General features: G+C 37.3%; 1 protein-coding gene across 1 annotated transcript in view; it reads left to right on the forward strand.

Moving 5' to 3' along the window:
• PCCA (propionyl-CoA carboxylase subunit alpha) overlaps positions 1-15,386 on the forward strand; it is a 273,796-nt gene that overhangs the window by 35,032 nt on the left and 223,378 nt on the right. The window contains exons 5-6 of the mRNA XM_032100130.1: positions 3,760-3,873; positions 5,378-5,431. Of these exons, the coding sequence (XP_031956021.1) occupies positions 3,760-3,873; positions 5,378-5,431 (168 nt within the window). The remainder of the gene's footprint in view (positions 1-3,759; positions 3,874-5,377; positions 5,432-15,386) is intronic.

Here is a 15,386-nt window from a genome sequence, read left to right on the forward strand (position 1 = left end):
AATAAAACGGTTGTTGTACTTCAGATTATTTCCAGTTGCCTTTGTATCTTAATCTAAAAATAGTTACACCATTAATAGTATTCATTGTAATGTTGTTCTGCTGGGACTTCTGCTAAATCCAGAGTTTTATTATTAGTAGCTTATTTCTCATAGATACAGGAGTCTGTGATGAGCTAGTTGTCTGTTTGTGATTGATTTGGGTTTGGATTTCCAAAGGTGACTGTATTTAGTCTCTAGTTTTTGAATTAGGTTGAGGTTCTATAAAATGAAGATTCAATAGGTTTTGATGATTATCTGTTTTTGTAATATAATTAGCCTTTATGAAGTAGACTACTTGAAGTATAAAACTTTTACAGAAATTAAACTGCTTTTACACATAAGATGTCTTTCCATGATTTCTAGTTGTTTATATTCTCTAACATAACAAGCCCTTGGTAGCTGCTTGAGATTTCTCTTGAGGCCCAGGTTGCCCAATATGATTAAAACCTTCAGTATAAACCATTAAGCACTTAGTTTGAACTGCTTTCCAGCCTTTGTTGTTATTCATTCATGCTTGAGATTGCAGGGTCAATTCAGATATTTATGAAGGAATTGCATTTTTTCAAGAACCTCCATGGACTTGCTTCTTTGTTTTTGTTGACATTGGTTTTTTTTTCTTGAACTAAAACAGAAAAGGGAGAAATTACACCTCTGAGGTTTTAACTGTTAGGGACAAGTTTTGAATACCTAGGATTGTGTCATTTAGGTTGAGTACTTAAGCAATCCTTGAATTTGAAAATCAATATATTTGAAATTTGTAGTGCTTGAGGAAGGGGAGTTGCTGGATTTTTTTGACTGTCTAGAAATATTTCATTATAAGTTGGCTTCTGCAGAGGTAAATGTTTAGTGAATTACTGTGTCAAGTAGGTGGCACTTGGTAGTAAGCTGAAAGTTTCAGTTGTCATGTAGACTCAAATGATGGCTTTTGTTATAATGTTTGCTAGTAATTACATTTGTACTATGCTAAAAAAACCTATGATGTATTTGTGTTACAATATTTGGGGTATTCTTCATGAACTACAGTGCATTATCCAAGAAATCTAAATGCTAAAGGGAGTTGTCATTATGAAGTAGCAGATTTCCAGTTTATATGTGTGCTGGTTTACTTGTAATAAAAGTAGATATGAGAAGCCCCCTAGATGGAAAAGCTGTCACTGGGACCTGAAAATCAAGAGGTTTTGAACTAGTGGAGGTGGAATGGAGACTTATTTTTTTGAGAGGTTTGCCTGGTGCTCTGAGGAGATGTATCAGGTAACATGAATGTGATATGGTTACTGGTTTTCTGTTGTGTTATACCTGTGTGAGGTATATTAGGGTGTATTGAAGGCTGAACTGGCACTGAACTAGAGAAGGCACCAACAACTTGTAGTAAGGTGAACAAAGAGAAATGGGTTTACCAGGTTACAGGGTAGTGTGAAAAAGGAAGAGTTGAAACTCCAAAGAATTGAATAGCAATGAAACAATTCAGATAGGAGCAGGGGAATGTTGGGGAAAAGTGCACAAAACTGCTTATATGTATAAAATCAATTGGTTTGCAATACTTTCTATGGCTGCTTTTGGTACTAGTGGGACTGTGTTGGTGTCTTAATGCGCGAAGTGGGTGGGTGTGGGGTTTGCATCTTGATACCTAGAAATATCTAACGATATTTAGTCCTTTTATATAAGGAAGCTTTTGGTTTTGTAAAACATACGTGCTTAATTAAGCTTAAGCTTGAATGACTTTGTTTAGAAATGTAAACCATACTGGGATTCAGAACAACTTTAAGCATATAAACTGATCATGAAGATAAAGGGGCACATGCTGTTTCTTCAGCTTAGTGCTGCAGGAAGGACAACACAGGCTAATCTTGATAGTATTTTATCAAAATAGGTTAGTTAGTTGCTGAGGTGTATGTACTAGAAAGCACTAAAACCTGCTGCATGATTGTCTGTGCTAGTGATTAGGATTTTTTTTTGGTTTTGCTCTGTTTATATTGTGAGACAAATGCTGTAGTGATAAAACAAAACAGTTGTGACTTTATAGAAGCAATAGTTGAAATGTGAAATGTGTGGTGATTCCAGGAGATTATGTGAACTCTCATATACTTGAGAATATAGCAAATTCAGAAGCTATTTAAGATATGTCTCCAGAGAGAAACGTGGAATTAGGTGGCAAGTTAATGTGCTTCTTGTTGGTAGGATTAGCTTTTGCTAAGTTCAGAAAAAGTAAATAAAACTGAAGAAAAAATTAAAATGCTTCATAAGTGACTCTCTTCCTTGTTTGATACATTTGTTATATTTACCTGCTACTTATTTCTCATTGTATTGTTCAAAAGATTGTCTGACTGCTGCTTGTCAGTGTTTGTAGATGTTTTTTTTTTTTTTTCTGGCCTTGTTTCTTCTCAATGAGCCAACAGTGTATCCAGACTACATAACTTCTAACTAGTTTGACAGACTTGACAGCCTTCGTACTACTTGAAAATAAAATTCCTTTTCACAAAGAATGAAATTTCCTGTTAATAAACCAAAAATATTATGCTGAATCACAGAATATTCTGAGTTGGAAGGGACCCACAAGGATTATAGAGTCCAGCTCTTAAGTGAATGACCCATACAGGGATCAAACCCACAACCTTGGTGTTATTTGCACCATACTCTGACCAGCTGAACTCATCTCAGGGTCTTATATTTCTCAAATATTAATTTTCTAAAAGAGCACCATTTTTAGACAATATAGTCTCAGTTTCAAATGCTGAAGATTATATCGAATAGTTTTAAAAACTGGTAAGCATTGGAAATGTCAAATTGTCATTCTAAACAAGTCCTACTGATAGCTAACAATCTTGGACAGTTTAAGCAATGGCATGCTTTCTTAAATACATACTGAAAGGAAGCTTACAAAAAGCAGAATGAGGAAAAACTGGTTGTTTGGTTTAATGGTTATATGTGTATCTTACTTCAAAGAAAGTATTCTGAACTCTGAAAACATGTTAAAGACCAATCTAATTAAACTTCTTAAAGATAAGCATTCGTGTGAGATGTAAGACGACTTCTAACTTCAAACACAGGTATTTTATTATTCCTGATAAAATGTTGGAGATGTTTGTCCTTTTTTTGTTTGGCTAAAAAATATTTGGTAAATGCATATAAATGAGGATACGATGGATTAGAAATCAAACATGAGCCTGCTTAAATAATTCTCAAGATTTTCTGGTTCACGTGTGGTGATATTGAACTCTTTAGTCATAGGCTTTAATTTGTGCATGGTGCTGATCTGATGCTGTGCAGGGACACTCATTGCATCCCTTCATTCAATTCACTCTAATTATCCCCAACTTCCTGGGGAGCCTGCTTAGAACTGGTCATGAATGTTTGTTATTAAGTATTAAGATATTAGACTACCCTGGTTACAAGTAACAAAGTAGTTTTTAGTCTGAATTTACATATAGATGATCAGTATAGGAAGCTGAAATTCTATTTGTCATGATTTTATTTAATCAAATTCAAAATAATGTATTAGAATAATAAAACATTTTGACAGTGACTTAAACTCAGAGCTAAATGAAATGAGATTTATTGTGCAAGTACTTGTATGCCAGTGTTGGTAATTTCAGTGTGTATTTTAGAGTGGTTATGGTATGTAAATGATCTTTGACACAATCAGATTTGTGTGCATGTAACTGGGTGATGGTAATTATTTTTGCTGGGAGCATCTGTTAATGCTGAATTTTGCTTCTTCAGGTTCACGTGAAAATGGCGGATGAATCCGTCTGTGTTGGCCCAGCTCCCACCAGCAAAAGCTACCTCAACATGGATGCCATCATGGAAGTCATTAGGAAAACCAGGGCCCAAGCTGTGAGTCTGAATGTGTCTATCTGCTGCAGCTGTTTCATATATAGAAAGCAGAAAAGCCAGAGTTTGTATTTTTTTTTTAAAAGGTGTGGGGGGGGAAGTGATTGAATATGCTATTCCAGTTAGTTCATGTCACATGAGTTAAATGTGTCTGAAATCGCTACTGGAAATCAAAGGCTTTGTAGCATCTGGCAGCACTGGTCGCTGATCCTGCAGGTGGCTGCTGGATTCAGCTTTCACACCAGGGAGCAGCTTCAGTTCATTTCCAAATTTGCTGCGGGAAAAAAAAATCCCAATTAGTTTTGAGCGCTAACCCTTTATATGCCATAATGGCTATTTTGAATGTTTTGGAAAGTGTGTCCAGACAGGCTTTTGCTTAAACTTCGTTTGAATCACTTTCTGTGTTATATAAGTGTTACTTGTAGGAAGATAAATGGTGCATCCCATAATCGTTTTTGTTTCAGAATGTTTACAAAATGCACATTAGCTAATTTGTGTAAATGTGGGCAAGTCTGCCTTTCTCCCTCCAAGTTGGCCAGAGATTCAAAGCTTAACAGGAATCAGTAGGAAAAACTAATATGTAATCATGTTCACATTCCTAATGTTCTTTGTTCTGTCACTGAAATAAATGTATTATTCAGAGCTACTGTACACAGAACATTTACTAAAATAAAATTTGATGTGTATGTATCAGCAGCACTAACTACCCTTTAGCAGTTGGATCAGCACTGTCATTTGTTTCAAACATGATGTTTTGGTACAGTGCCTTCAGGGGCCAAAAACTTTCCTATGAAGAAACCCAGTGTTTTCTTCCCTTTGAGTTTCTGATTATGAAACCTGGTTACTGGCTCTTTAAAAGAGGTGAATAAAATGGCTTCTACTTTGTCTATCAGAGTATATTAGATCCAGAATCTTATGTGACTTGCAAAAAGTAAAATGAAAACACTTTCTCATGGTCCTCTCAAGTAATTAGGCTGAATGTATATTGGGGTGTGAGCAAACGAGGCACACAGGATGCTTGACTTAGACTAATGAAGAGAGTATATTGTGCTCTCAAGCCGGGGTCACTAGAGACAGGAGGCTTACGACTGTGGACCTATGTACCATTATTAGAGTTAGTGCTGGAAATATTTTGGGGTGAGGAGTACTTTACAGTGGTTAGTGAGGAGTGTGGTTGAGCATGTATGGGGAAATCTGCAATGGAGCTAAAAAGAGCAGAAGGCAAATCACCAAAAGAAATGTCCATTTGCTCTGCAAACAGCTCCATTTGCTCTGCAAACAACCCTGTTGTCCCCTAGTTAAGTAAGGAAAGTTTGTTTCAGAAATGGTAGCTCAACGACTTAGGGCAGAAAAATCAGTGTGTTAAGAGAGTTTCTTAAGGTATTAAACCTATTTAAATGCTTAGTAATGTACTTCATCATCCCCAGTGTTTGAAAATGTGCTAGCAATTTTGGTGTCTGGTTTCAGAACTCAATCAGCTTGAATTTTTTTTTTTTTGTCTTCCAAGGTACACCCAGGATATGGATTTCTTTCAGAAAATAAAGAATTTGCTAGGCGTTTGGTAAGTTATTTTTATTTGCTTGGCTGTGACTGATGCACTAGGTGGCACATATTCATTTCAAGGTATTTGAGGAGTCGAGCTACCAACTCAAGGCAGATCTAAAAGATACCTTAATATAGAACAGTTCAGTATGCTTTCTGTACATGTGGATTTCTTGCGTTTTGAGGATGTAAGTGCAGCCTGAGTTTTCTTTTGGGAGAAGCCTGTTTGTAAGAACTTTACCCAGGATGTAAAAACCTTTAGGCATTTTCGCTTATGCCTGGACTGTTTATGAGGCTGCTCTGCAAAACTGGGTCACTGAAATGATCTAGGTTAAAAGTATCTGGTTTTAAGTGATCATTTTGGTGATTTGTAGCACAGCTGGTGAACAGCTGTATCAGCAGCCCTGAGAAGGTGCTGAACTGCACTTTGGGATGGGAATAGAAAGCTGTTTAAAAATTTGCTTCTCTGCTGGTGGTATTCTATCGTGGAGCTGCTTTCTCTGAAAGGACCAAAGAGTCAAGAGGGTGCTGTTTTCACTTTGTCTGAATTTATTGTTCAAAACGTCTTTACTTCAGTGGGGTTTTTTTATATCACGAACTGATATATAGTCTGATTTTATTTTTTTCCAAAAGCTTTCCTGCAGCTGCTTAAAAATGTGGGCAGTGCTAGGAGGAAGTTACACTCACAATGTTAGAACAAAGTCCTGAGTGGATGCTGTCTGTGTAGTCACTGCAGATCATGTGTTATTGTCTACTGGTTTTGCTCAGAATAAGGCCAAGCACATACTACATTGAAATTCAAAGTAAAAAGCCATTACAGCTACTAACTTTGTTATGGAGTGAAACGAACTATGTAGCTGAAGAAATACCTTGTTTTACAGGCAGTAAGATAAATTTGGTTCTGCTTTTGAGAATAATTTGCACCCCTTTGATTCAGGGTAAAAAACTTAGATGAAGAATGTGATTCTGAAATGATTGTTCTTTTGTCCTTAGCATGTGTGGAACAGGTCTTCCACATATCTTCCTTGACTATGTTCCTTTAGGCTTGAGTTCTAGTTGTAATACAGACCCTTACTTATTTAGATGATTATTTGGTGTTAGAGAATACCACCTGCTCATTATCGAGACTATTTGAGAATGAAATCTCGAACTTTCATACTTTGCAGTTGCTGTGATTTGATTTTTTTTTTTTTTAAGCCCCTATACAAAAACACAAGTGCAGGTTCTGTGGGATGCTGAATACACCCTGCTGGGTGCTGGTGATGTTAAAGTTGAAAGGAATTCTAAACACTTGGTGTTTGCCAGGATTTACCAAATCTGGGGTAATCTCTTACATGTTATTTTCATGCAGTTTAGCAGCTTTCTTTTATCACTGTTTTTGTGTCTAACCGGTACACTGCTTTGTGTACCAGAGGTTCTTTTTGCAGGGAAGATTCCTGGCTTAATTTATAACAAACACCGTTCTCAATGGATTAGACCAGCAGGATAACTTAGTTGGCAGGTCCTGTTTTTTTAGTAACAAAAATAAGTCAGTGAAATGGAAGTGCTCACTTACACTATTTTGTTTTATGTTTTTCTGCTGAACTTGGGAAATCGGTAGTTATTATTCTGAACTAGGCACGTTCTGTAGTGGTGGGGTTATTTGCTAGTGTTGGTTACAATATTGGTAATGTGACAGTCTGGAACACTTTTTTTGGCAGGATTAAGCAGAAATGGAGGAAGTACAAACATTCCTGTAGATCCTCTCCGCCCTCCTATTTTCTCATCTTTTCACTGGGATCCTAGAACAGTTTCTGAACAATTTCCGGAAATAATCTGGTGACTGAAAACATGTTTGAGTTTTTGGTTGGTGCTGTAGTCTCAAAATACCTTTAATTATGTTTCAGAAACCCAATGTGTTCAGTTCTCTAAAAATATAATAAAACAAGGTAATGTGATTTTGCTTTCTGAAATGCACTATTTAAAGTCTCAATCAAGACATAATCATGCTCCTCTTCATGTCAGTGGCTCTAGAAGATCAAACCCCTAGTGAGAACTGGTGAAATGATCTATCTTTTTATCACTAGGGCTGCTTATATTTTTTCAAGACACTCTGATTAATACAGTTAGGAGGAAAACTTGCCTGCTGTTTCTTTTCTTTATTGAAGAATGTAACTGTTATGTTGTTAAACTGTTACAAAGTTGCTGAAGATGGTTTTTGTTCTGTTTTCTTTCTCCCTATCCTGTTCTTTGCATATGTGCTAATTTGTTCTTTTGCATTGAAAGTAGTGATGGAACTTATGAAACTTGGGCTTATTTCCTGGTATGCATCTGTACTTTTAAACCAAACATCTTAAATTGGGAAACTGAGAAGGACACTAAACTTTCTAAACTTGCCAATCTGTAAGAGCAGTAATGAGCTCAAAGCAAAGCTTTGTCTTCAATTAATGCATGGAGGGTCAGCTCACATATAATCCCGCTGTGTGTGATTTGAACAAAAGCATGTCTTTTTGTTCATTATTGTCTGAATGCTTCACGGAATAGTATACAGCTATAGATAGTATTTTTGAAGAATTTGATACTTAGAGTATTGAAAATTGTTGGTCTTTATTTTTTTTCTTCTTTAGAAACTTAATTTTGTTCTCTCTTAAATAGGGCAAGGGAGACACAAATAAATGATCCTTTGTTTCCAAAGCAAAATTTCCAAACAACAATCAGTGAGTGAATATCTGGCATGTTGTTCATTGTGATTCAATAAACAAATTGGTTCATTCAGTCCTGTCTTTGTGTATCTATTCTGGTTGCTGTTATTGGCTGACAGAAAAGAGATCCATGGCATTTATATTGAATGAGTCTGTCAAAGATTTCATAAATATTAAGGTCAATTTCTTAAAGATTGGTATTTGAACGTGGAATCTTTTGATGAGTTTGATAGTGCTGATAGCATTATGTAGAATAACAAAATATGGGTTTATGCAAGTGAATGCATTCCCTTAGAATCAGCAAATAAGTTGGGACTTTCACATGAAAATATATTTGCATGCATAAACTAAGTAATTTCTCTCCTTCAAGGAATAATTGCATAATATTCAGTATTGTCATAAATGTTAAGGTGAAGTTAAAATCTATTGCTTCATTTAAAAAAAATTGCTAGTATCCTTTGCCAGATGCTATGGAGAATTGCAAGAGCAGTTTGTTCCTTTCCTGCTTTAGAAGAGTTTGCTAGTGGTCTCTGTATTTAGGTTAGCTTGCTTAGTGTTTCCCATTTTTAAAAATTAATACAGACCTTTTCTGAGAAGGTCCATCACCTCTGTTATCTGAATCAGGTCTTTGGAATTTGGGAAGAAGAAAGGCCTGAGACTAAGGTGAGCCTTTTGGTTGACTGGTAATTGAAAGATACGCTTTTCTGAAATTGCCATTTTTCTGCCCTTGCTTACAGACCTCCAGAGCAGCTGTTTTGGTGGGGGGATGGGTGTGCTGAGTCAGGTCTCTTAACATGCTGAATAGTTTGGGAGGATTGGCCCTTGGTCCCAGTGACTGTTTCCTTTTTTTTTTTTTTTTATTCTGGGTGAGGGAGGAACTGGGGGAGAAAAGAGTGAGAAGAAAGCGACTGTGATTGGGTTGCACAGTCATTATTCCAGAGTGCTGCTGCTTGTCTAGCTGATGTTAGCAGCAAGTAGGAGTCTTACTCCTGCAGTTGAGGTTATGTATGCTCTAGCTTCCTGGCAATGATTATAAACTTAGACCTTGATGCATGATGACTCTGCGTTACAGTTAGCCATAATAGGATCAGTTTTCTTTTTAATTTAAAGAAACGCAAATGAACTTCCATTTTACTGTCTACCATGAAAGTCCCTTGGGATGCTACTGCTAAAAACAAAACAAAAAAAAATCAGCTAAATTATTCCTTTGCAAGCCTAGTATAAAAAATACCAGTTTGTAAGATGATAAATCTTCAGAGTATTTTGGTGTCTTGTATGTATGTGATAGAGTTCGTGCTTTCATGAAAGGTCATGGATTGGGGTGTATTTTCTCCAAGAAAATCATTTAATATGTGCATAAAATCATTTCAACATGATAGCAGTTAAAGTTGCAGATGCAGCCTTTATCTGGAATAGTCTTTTCTGAATGCGGCCTTGACAGTATTCTGATGTTCTGTTTCTTGATGCAAAAATAGCTGGCCACTACCTCCTGCCAAAATCCACTCCTTGCAATAGAAGCCATAAATGTGGTGAGACAAAACCATTCAATTTTTGAATAAGATATGAACCTTTTTGGAGTTCCTAGTGGAACCTGGTTGTATACATCTTTTGTACCTTTTTAGCAACTACTGTTTGGCATGACTCGGGGGAGAACAAAGCAGCCAGTGCTATTTCTCTTTACCTTTGAAGCTAGATTAACATTCTTGGTGGAATTAAAAATCCCAACAATGTATTGTCGGAAATAAATGGGAAACGTATATGGAAAGGGTTGATCGCATGTTTGTAAATGGCTGCTAAGTTTGAGAAGGAAAAGGTAAACCAAAGAACAACTTGTCACCTTCTGTAAGGGGACACGTCTGATCTGTGAAGAGCTTTGTGCAGCTGGATCTACCGACGTATGCACAGCTAATTATGGGATTCTCACCGTTTAAAATGTAAACTCTTATTGGCAGGAGTGTTTCTTAACCACTGTTGTGCATGGCTTTGTTATTTGTAAGCAAATTGTGAAGTTCCTTTATCATGATTTTTGAGACACATTTGGTATGATTCTGATGCTGTTCCCACATGCATTAGCTTTTAACATGACAACTCTGGATTAGCAAATTGTAAAAAGGTGGTCAAAAAAAGGCAGTGTGGAAGCTGGTATCAAGAAGCTGCTTATGGCAGAGATTGTATACTTCAAGGAGTGGGGAAGACAGCTTTTAGTGTGTGTTTTGTACGCTATGCCTTGCAGGCCAGAGTTTCATTGTCTACCAAAGCCAGCAGTGTGTCTGCTACCACTGTCTGTGGTGGCTTAAGGTGCTTTGTCTGTTGGAGACTGGGGGTTTTGTCTGTACAGGGTAATAGAGTAATAAGCAATGTACTGGCCTAAATGAACAGGTCACCACTTTGCTGCCCAGAACATCTCTGCCTGTGAGCCTGTAATTTTGATGCTTATTTTGTTCTGAGGCAGAATGCTTCTGAGTGTTACTTGTATTCTTGTATTTAATTCTGAGTAAACTCTTTTTCATAGAAAAAAAGTCTAAATCTGCTGTATCAGGTTGGGTGAAATCCATGGGAGAGACAAATAGTGTGTGTATTGAAACATGGGCAGCGTTTGTCAGACATTACAAGTCCATACGAGCTAGAAAAATGCAATTGAGTCATCAGAACTGTCTGCTTTGTGCTTACTGGTGTGGAAGTAGGAAGGCTGTATTAGTCCTTTACTGTAGAAAACTTCAAATACCTTTGCTAAAAGCCTTTGATGGCTTATGTTATGTCATCAGTGTCCTGTTTAAGATTTCTATGCTACAGAACAAATTGATGCCAGTTCTCTGTTTTAAATTTCAAATCACTATCTTGGGAACCGCTGTATATAGCAAGAGCATTTCTTTCAAGGTCAGGCTTATGCCTAAACTTAAAAGTCTTGGGATACATATCTACAGGTCTTGTGGTTATATATGTGTATAATCTATATGCATGTATTTAAAGATGCAGGATAGTGTTTTGTCAAAGATTCATGTAATTTGACAAAAGTACTCTCCTCCCTTTTTATTCTTTTGCCTAAACTTCATAATCTTTGTATGTTTTTTCTCTTGATCTCCTTTGTGATTAGACAACTTCTTATGACATGGCACTCTTGACCTATTTGTATTTGTTTTTCACTTAGAGTAAGCCTTTATTTTTAACTTGTGTTTTTTTTAAAGCTATGTCTTTTCTTCAAATGGCTTAGTTTGAAAGTTTTAATGTGTGCAACTGTCATTAGGAAAAATGCATGCACAAAATCTCTTGATTTGAGCAGTAGTGCCTGGCAACATGAGACTCTTGGTGGATGAACTGTGGGCTTGAATGGCTTCTGGAGGAATGATTTAATGCTGTGCATATGATTAAAGAAGATATTAGAGATATTTTTGCCTATTGGGCTATCATAAATCATTTAATGTTTCTCATGAGATGCCTTTCGACAGCAGTACTTTGGCACGCTTATTAAGTTGTGTGGTTCTGCAGATGAATGGATTTTTGCACTCCTGATTTGTAAAAATTCATTATTTCTTGATGTGCAGTGTCACTGCAATAGTACTTACTTCCAGGCTTACAGGAATCCTTCCTGTTTCTTCAGAAATACTTTGTTCTGTCCTCTTTTTTCACTGTTGCTGTGTCTGGTTGTGATAACAAAAATGTACTGCTCTGTTTCCACAATTGCAATTACTTTAACTGTGTGTACTTGTCTTTTTCCTCATTACAAATGAAACTTGCAAATGAAATCCTATGTAATTCTCTTCTTACACTGATAATATTATTTCCTTTCACTTTCTGCCTCTTTACTCTTGATTTGCAATCATGCAGACAAGCTTGTCTGGTTGTGGTAAACTCTGTCCATTCTGGTCTATGGTGATTTGTTAATTTGTACTGTTCTGTTTAACTGATGTAAGCTTGTGTGGTAACCTTGCAAATGTGATGTCCTTCTGTGTTTCTAAAATCAGTTTTAAATTTCCCATTAGTAATAGTGGAGTTGGATTTGACATGAATGCTTAAGAGATATGTGTTTGAAATCAGAACACTTGTTGCTCTGTGGATTCTCATTTACTTTTGTGGCAAGACAGATGAAGCTTCAGCTTAGAATTCAGCATTGTTTCCTTAATAATCACTTCTGTTTTCTGCCTGCATTTTAAGAAATTATGTATTTTATAGTGATTGATGATCTGTGTTCAGTAGATCTACCTTACAGATTGAACACTTAAGAGTTTATATATAGTCTTCATAAAATATGCATATCAAGAAAATTAATTCTTACTTTAAAGATGAATGCAACTTAGTAATGGTTTTTTTTTTTTGTGCACTCTTACAGTTGAAATATATTGGAGCAATAATGTGCATGGTAGTACCGTTTTCCCTATCACAGTGTGACTATTCTGTTTTCTACTGTGGCTGAAAACTAATTTCAACAGGACCAAAATCAATCTACTGAATACACACTTCACTAGCCAAGATGTCTTCTTACAACATGTTGTATTTTCATACACAAGGGGTTTTGTTATTGACAGTGGTGTGTTACATGAGGAGGGATATAAACATGCTGCGTCTCTTTCATCCCAAGGCTAGGATGTGATTACTTTTGAGGGAAGTTTTGAGGAAGTTTTTAAATTTAATTCTTGAAGCCTTGTTTAGCTTGGGTTGACCTGCTGAAAAGCAGCTCTGAGAAGGAGGACCTGGAGGTCCTGGTGGACAGCAAGCTGTCCAGGAGCCAGCAGTGCCCTTGTGGCCAAGAAAGGCCATTGCTATCCTGGGGTGCATCAGGAAGAGCTTTGACAGCAGGTCGAGGCAGGTGGTCCTGCCCCTCTGCTCAGCCCTGGTGAAGCCACATCTGGAGTGCTGTGTCCATTTCTGGGCTCCTCAGTACAAGAAAGACAGGAACTCCTGGAGTGGGTCCAGGGGAGAGCAACAAAAATGATCAAGTGACTGGAGCATCTCTCTGGGAGCTTGACCTGTTCAGCCTTGGGAAGAGATGACTGAGAAAGGACCTCATCAATGTCTGAGTGTCTGAAGGGAGGGTGCCAAGAGGGTGGAGCCAGGCTCTTGGTGGTGCAAGGAATAGGGTAAGAGGAAATGGGCAGGAACTGATGGATAGGAAGCTCTATGTGAACATGAGGAAGATGATCTTTATTGTGAGGGTGACTGAGCACTGGTGTAGGTTGCCCACAGAAGTGGAGTCTCCTTCCCTGGAGATATTCAAAGACTGTCTGGAAGTAATCCTGAGTAATGTGCTCTAGGGGTCCCTTCTTGAGCAAGGAGGTTGCACTAGAAGACATCCAGTGGTTCCCTTCTTACCTCAATCTTCTGTGATTGTTGTGACAACTGATAAAATGTATTTGTGTCTTCTTTTGGTTTAGTGACTTAAAAATAATGACATCCTGCTGAGTCTTTATTCCTAATTCACACCCTATAGTTGCCTCATTATGATTTGAATTGTAGTGGATTTTGAAATGGACTGACTGCTACTTTAGCTGTGGAAAAGGATGCTAGCTGAAAGGTTTTTTGTTAACATGTTTCTAAAGATGACCTATTATCCTGGACTGGGCAAAATTTTTTTGGTGGGACTTTGTTTTTCATGGTACATATTTTGACCGTAACCTTATTTCAGGAAATATTTTCTTGAAATTAGGGCTTAATATCATGTTAAGTTATTAGAACTTAGTTTCATAAACATAAGAATTGATTTTATACATCTGTTTGGTTCCTTTTATATTGTTGTAGTTGTCTTGATTAAAACTTTCGTATAGGTGTTTAATATCTGTACAGTATATAATGTTGGTGCTGTACTGTAAAGTTTTCAAATGTTTGGAATAGTTTCTGCAGCAGCAAGACTTTACCTACTTGTTTGTTTAGTATACCATAGGATTTGCTTGTTTCAGTATTGCTTCCTGGGCAGGAGACTGTCGTGTAGCCTCTCTGGGGTAATTGTTCTCTGTGGTGTGAGAACTGCTCCAGTTACCTCTGCATGTTGAGAGAATCACTGTTAATATGCCAGATACAGTTGGTTGTAAAAGTGAATTGAGACACTGTATTCAGGCATGTCAGGGTTAAATAAGGTTTTTCAGTCTTTAACCTGTTTAATGACACTTTAACTTCTTAGCCATTCAATTACTATCTTCTAGATTGTTAACAATATCTTCCAGCTGGTTGCACATTTTTATTGTATGGTTGTAGAATGCATAATTCAGTTGGACCTGGTTACTACTTTAGCTATCAAATACAGTCTCTATTTCACAGAAGGATTGAGATTGGAAGGTATCTCTGGGGATCATCTGTTTTGACCCCTCTGCTCGAGCAGGGATACTCAGAGCTGGCTGGCAGGACCATGTCTGGTGGGCTTTTGACTCTCCAAGCACGGAGACTCCACAACCTCTATGGGCAACCTGTGCCAGTGTTTGGCCACCCTCACAGTCAAAAAAAGTTTCCAGATGAAAGGAACTCCCAGTGTTTCAGCTTGTGCTTCTTGCCTCTGATCCTGTCATGGGACACAACTAAGCAGAGCCTGGCTCTATCCTGTTGGCATTCTCCCTTCAGGCATTGATGAGATCCCACTTAGACTTCAGACTGAACAGTCCCAGCTTCCAGCCTTTCCTTGCAGGAGAGTTGCTCAAACAAAAAATCTGTGAACATATCAACATAAGCACCACCTAATAGTAACTTACCTGGTTTGTCAGATTTTGTCAATGAAAGCTTTTACTGAGTGCCAACAGGAATTATGACCCCCTGGTAAGAGTAAGAATTTAACAGATTCCTTGCAGCTACCTTATTGTGTTTAGTGGTTAATTTTGTTCATTTTGCAAATCTTTTAAAGAATTCCCTGGAATTTTAAAAAATATCTTTAAAATACATCTTCCTCATTCTTATGAATGTATCTGCCTTTTCACTTCAATTCTATTTGAAGGTTTGCTTACAAATAAGCTTTGTCTATTTTCACAGCATATTTCCTTAATTTCTATTTCAGACTGAATGAAAGTGATCAATAACATTGGTAGCTTAAAGTACTGCATCTACTGAACACTTCCTGCTGGAGTTATGGGGAGCATCATTAAAACACTTAGCAGCTGGAATGTTTTCAGCAATGAAGTTTTGAATTAACACATGTATAAAAATTGATTTCCTAAAGCTAAGTGATGTGTTTTGTGTAGAACCTAGCAAGTGCTTCTTGCTCCCTGAAGGCCAACTCGTGTGTTCAGCTCCTGAGGATCATGTTACTAAGCCTGTGGTAGACTGCTGTTCTGACTGTGACCAAGAGATTACTTCTCCCAGTGGCTTGTTGCTGCA

This window comes from Corvus moneduloides, chromosome 2 (assembly GCF_009650955.1).
Source record: "Corvus moneduloides isolate bCorMon1 chromosome 2, bCorMon1.pri, whole genome shotgun sequence".
Lineage (NCBI taxonomy): Eukaryota > Metazoa > Chordata > Aves > Passeriformes > Corvidae > Corvus > Corvus moneduloides.